Source organism: Nicotiana tabacum, chromosome 22 (genome assembly GCF_000715075.1).
Source record: "Nicotiana tabacum cultivar K326 chromosome 22, ASM71507v2, whole genome shotgun sequence".
Lineage (NCBI taxonomy): Eukaryota > Viridiplantae > Streptophyta > Magnoliopsida > Solanales > Solanaceae > Nicotiana > Nicotiana tabacum.
Genome location: NC_134101.1, coordinates 164225605 through 164230935, shown reverse-complemented (window position 1 = coordinate 164230935; position 5331 = coordinate 164225605). Strand labels below are relative to the sequence as shown.

General features: G+C 32.8%; 1 protein-coding gene across 1 annotated transcript; it reads right to left on the bottom strand.

Moving 5' to 3' along the window:
* Positions 1-2491: 2491 nt before the first annotated feature.
* LOC107817309 (nuclear transcription factor Y subunit B-4-like) lies at positions 2492-2977 on the bottom strand. The gene has a single exon (XM_016643110.2). It carries the CDS (start codon positions 2975-2977, stop codon positions 2492-2494), a length of 486 nt encoding a protein of 161 aa, XP_016498596.1.
* Positions 2978-5331: the final 2354 nt, after the last annotated feature.

The following is a 5331-nucleotide window of genomic DNA, read 5'->3' as shown; positions in this document are numbered from 1 at the left end:
TAATAAAAAAAAGTAGAGACATTTTCGATCAATACTTTAGAATCTTTTTGATGCTCCATTATTTGTAAAAATCCAACAACGTTTAGCAATCCATCAACTACTTGATTAGCTTCTCTAAAACAATATGATACACTACAGTTTACTTGGAGTAAGATCTGAGATATGTCATCAATGATAGAGTTCCACTTCAGGTTGGTAATATTCCTTTTTTTTAGCATGTCAACAATGAGCAGAGAATCAAGTTCTAGTATGCAGTGTAAGAAAGCGTGCTGCAAACACCACTAAGTCCTAAACCTTGTAGCATATGCTTCTGCTTGATTGTTAGAAGCATAATTGTTACTAGAGTATCCAGTTGGAATACCAAACAAAACAAAACCACTCGAATTGGAGGGTGGCTACTAATATTACAGATTGGTGTATTAGGCTCTAACCATTTCTTCTGACACGTTTTTAGATTTAATAAATACTGATTAATCTTCTCTACCAGGAGAGTTAAGAATCACAGTGGTGATCCATGCTCTCTTGACCCTAAGGTAAAAGAACTATAAGTAAGGGAAGAATATCTCATTAATTTTTACAAATAGAGGTCTGCGGAGAAATTAATGTTGAGACATATCTAATCTATTAAAAGTGTATCTTCTGAAACAGCTTAAGTTTTCAAATGAAATGGTTATACAATTCTATATGATATCAAGGCAAGCAGAGATAATTGTTCTATTCCCATCCTCATCCATTAGGCAAAAAATTTACAACTGCTTGGCCATAAAAAACATCAGGCCACTAAAAGTACAAATAATAAAAAGTAAATAAGTGATAAGATTGTGGAACTAATCATGCCTTTGTAATAATCGATGTAGAAGTTGTTCGTGAGAAAGATTATGCATATCTCAGACATCCAATCAAGTAATCCCACAAACGGAAAACTTAACCAGGAATGAAAGAGTAGGGGGGAAGCGATTATTATGAGGGCTTCACTGGCTCGCTGTAAGGCAAAAATTAAGATTTTAAAAAATCATAATTGACTATCAATTAATTCATCATTTACTTTTATAGAGGAGAATTTTTCACATTTAAATTGTATATTAGATATTCTAATACCTTTTAATAGAGGTGTTCATTGTTCGGTTTGATCGGTTTTTGATAAAAACCAAAACCAAACCAATTTAATCGGTTTTTAAAATTTTAAAACCAAAATCAAACCAAATTAAATACAACCCATCGGTTTGGTTGTCATTGGTTTGGTTCGGTTTGGATCGGTTTTTCGGTTCGTAGTAAGCATTAATAAGTCGATAATAGTGAAATAACACTAGACAATAATCTGAAAATAATTTGCTAAATTTATACCTTTTTATATATTTCTTTCGGAATTGAAAGTTTATTTACCTCTTTATATGAAAAGAATGAATAAAAAAACAACTAAAAGTTTGTTTTCTCAAGCTTTAGCCATTGTAGTCCTGCAATTTGAGTTTGCTTTCTTTACTCTTATGGTAGGATTTGTTTTAACTCTTCTGTTAGGCAAAAGTATGTGCGGAGGGTTAGAAAATTAAAGTTTCTTAAGGAAAAAAAAATTGGCCGATTCCTATTGTTTTGGGCTTAGGCAATCTTTTAAAATATAAGTAGGATAAACCAAAATTCAAAATAACAATTAAATTGCATAAAATATTTAAAATTATTTAGAAAAAGATATTATATTGTATATAAATAATTATTAAATTTTGTATATAATTAATCGATTTGGTTCTGTTTAATTTTCGGTTTTTTATAATAGAACCAAAACCAAACCAAATATTATCGGTTTTTAAAATTTAAAACCAAAACCAATCCAAATCAAAAAAAAAATATTGGTTTACTTAATCGGTTTGGATCGATTTTTCGTAACAGCCCTACCCTTAAAAACTTGATTTAGGTCCATCAAAATATTGTTAGTCCCCAATATATAATACACATAAGGCAAAATCCAATACAAAAAATTAAAATATCCAAGTAAAATTATGTAGCTTCAGTTGAATTGTAAACGAGTCTCAATAGATATGTAGTTTACCAAATGAAGAACAATTACATATAGCAAGTAAAGGAATTTGTGTTTACCTCCATGAGAGTCTTAGACTGCGCTTGAACTAAGTTAGTAGCTTCATACACTATGCTGAAAACGAAAGTCAAAAGCACCCAATCGGGAAGTTAAGTTTTTTTTAGGAAAAAAAAAAACACTCCTGAATCAAGAACCACAACCAACTAGCCAAATTAAAGGTGAAACCAACATACATGAATTAATCAGAAGATTAACCATTCAAAACCATATTCCAGAAACCAACATACATGAATTTAGAAGATACAGTAATCACGAATATGTAAAGATTATTTTCACATATTGAAATATATACTAGTAGTTTTTATTACTAGTACTTTTTCTTAAGAATTAACAATAAAAAAAGTTGAAACTCCAAGCTTTGATCAAGTATCAAGCAAGAAATTTACTGTTTTTTGACATAGTTTAAGGACCATAAAATCTTCCCTGGAGATTTCTGCACTGAGTAAGTAAAACTGTAGATTTCCTTTGTGGTTCATCTTTCTCCCTTTCTCCAGTATTATTATTGCCAGTAGCAGCCTTATTTTGGTTAGCTTTTTCTCCTTCAGATTCTCTATACCTATGCAAATACCTCTTCAAAGGCTCAGCATAATTATCAAACCCTAGACTTCCCAAAGCCCAACAAGTATCATCTCCATTTACTGTCTTACGCTTCTCTTTGTGACACTTATCCGATGCTTCTCCAGTAACAAAGCTGATGAACTCAGATACACATTCTTGCATTGTTTCTTTGGCTTCTTTCGAAATCTTGGCGTTTTGGGGAAGAATTTGCTTCATAATCCTCCCCACATTAGCTATTGGCAATAACCTATCTTGCTCCTTAATTCCTCCTTCTTCGCTAATTGAATTGTATTTAGGGATTGATCCTAATATGTTGATGTTATCGACCATTTTAGGAAACCTAAAACCTCGATCCGCTCAAACACAGACACGTTGCTCTTTTCTGCGTATTATTTGCCTCTTTATAAGCACAAGTTCGTCTGAATTATGCTAACTTGTAGTTAAGAATTTGCAATATAGCGTAATATCGCCGAAGATTCTACGATATATATAAAAGTATCCAGTATTAGTGGTGATGGCAGACAAATTTGTATAGATGGTACAAAGTTAGGTCATATTTTGTTATAGGAGTATATATTAGCCTTTTTTAAAGGTAATACTTGCTTTAAACAATGATGGATCAAATTAATGGTCCCCTCCCCTATGCCTTCCAACTTGTCAATGTTTAATCCTCTCAACAAGTTTTTAGTAATTAACCATATCTCAATCAATGCTTGAGATTTGAAATTTGTGGACTAACTATATAATGCACATGTAGCATAGTGCTTACTAACCAAACAAAACCTAAAAATATCCGTTTGAAGTTGACATATGTTGTTGAAAGTTAAATCGGAAAAAAGAACAAATGAGTTGAAAGAAAAACCCTAGTTGTTGGTTACGACCTACTACATAGTAGATCTTGTTAGGCAACGTGTATTAAACCAAAATCAACACTGTTAAGAAAACAAGAGGAAGAAGAAATAGAATAAATAATTCCGAGTCCATAATTTGCTTGTGTGTCCTTAAGGAATTTTAACCCTTCACAGTTATCAAAGTAATGGATTAAATCCTCCCAGGATAAAACGGAATAAACCTTCCTGCGACAGTGGCAATACTAGAAGCAGGATACCAACGAACTCAAAGAGCGGAGCGAATCACAATTACAATTTTCAAGGAACAAGAAAGCATAAGACTTTTTGGATTAATGATTAATGAACTTGCAGAAAGAGGGAAAGTGATTATGTAGTTTCTGAATTTCTGAGTTTGTTAGAATGGAATCCATGCCAGAATTTATAGGCAATTGTTGGCTTTGTGAAAAGGTATGGTGTCTGTTCACTGATAGGAAGACAACGTATTGTTTTTTAACGTTCTTTTAACGTTACTTATTAAACTAGGTCAACTAGTTTAATCAAATAAACCGGGTCAGTTTTTAAAGCCCAACCCAATTCATTTAATTTCCCACCATTACCCAATTCACACTATTTATCTTTAAAGCCCGATGGCTTAAAAGTCCAACAGATCTTTGCACTAGATAATATTAATCCAGTCTTTTGAAAATTGTCATTTTCCATTCCACAAACTCGGGGACACTAGATACGAGGAGATATGCATTGTTTGCTTTATTTATGTAACAGTAACATGAATATATTATAGGTATAGTTGAGTCCAAGTTGCTGGCAGTGGCAGGCAAGGTTGTATAAATTATTGAAATTAGTACACAAATTATTGGTCCATGTTAAAGATATATACAGGCAAAGGACTCGAACTGTTCCTCGTAAACAAACAGTGGCATCCATGATTTAAAGACCTATATGTCTAACTAGATACAAATTATACTTGTTTTTCATATGAATATATATATAACGTTGTCTAAAGTTTCAGATATTAATTAGCATATTATTATTGGAAATCGATTATCAGCAAATTAAATGAGAAAAAGAAACAACTACTGAACTGTTTGTTAAAACCATAATCTCTTCACTTATTGTGTTAGTCTGCTCAAAGAGATTATACTACATACTCAAGATCAAGCTGGCTTTTCATCAGTACGTTAATTTATATAAGCTAGTCATAAGTAATGACAACCCAAAAATGATGTGTTCAAAGCTCGGTTACTGAAACCATCACCTTGTTTGAGGTGTGTATACAGTCAGAATCGGGCTTGTCCTAGAACGAGGCAAGCCAAGGTTCGATTCCATGTTATATCGGACCATGATATAAAGTTAGATTGTGGAGCTCGAGACCCAGATACCGATCAAGATCGAGGTCGGCAAAGATCGAAACCAGGCAGGATAGAGATCGAGCAAAATCGAAGGAAGTTTACTGAGCCAAATAATGAAAAGTCAAAATATCTGCAACCGGACGAGGATCATGGAGGGAATCTCGGCACGTATTAAGAAGAGACCGATTAATTAGTTAATCATGGGATTCCTTACTGTATTTAGAATTGTATCAAAGGTAGGACTCCCCTACTATATAAAGGGGGTCTGATCATTTGTAAAGGACATGATATTCACGTAATATAAAGCAATATACTGTCTTTCTCTTAAGCTCTCAATACTCTATTACTTAGTTCATACTTTCCAGTGAAATACTCATTAGGTTCGAGGGAGATCTAAGCTCGAGGCCCAAGGCTATACATTTCCTTTGGTTTACTTTAATTTCTATTTTCAGTTAACTCCAATATCAATTTACGTTTTCTCAGT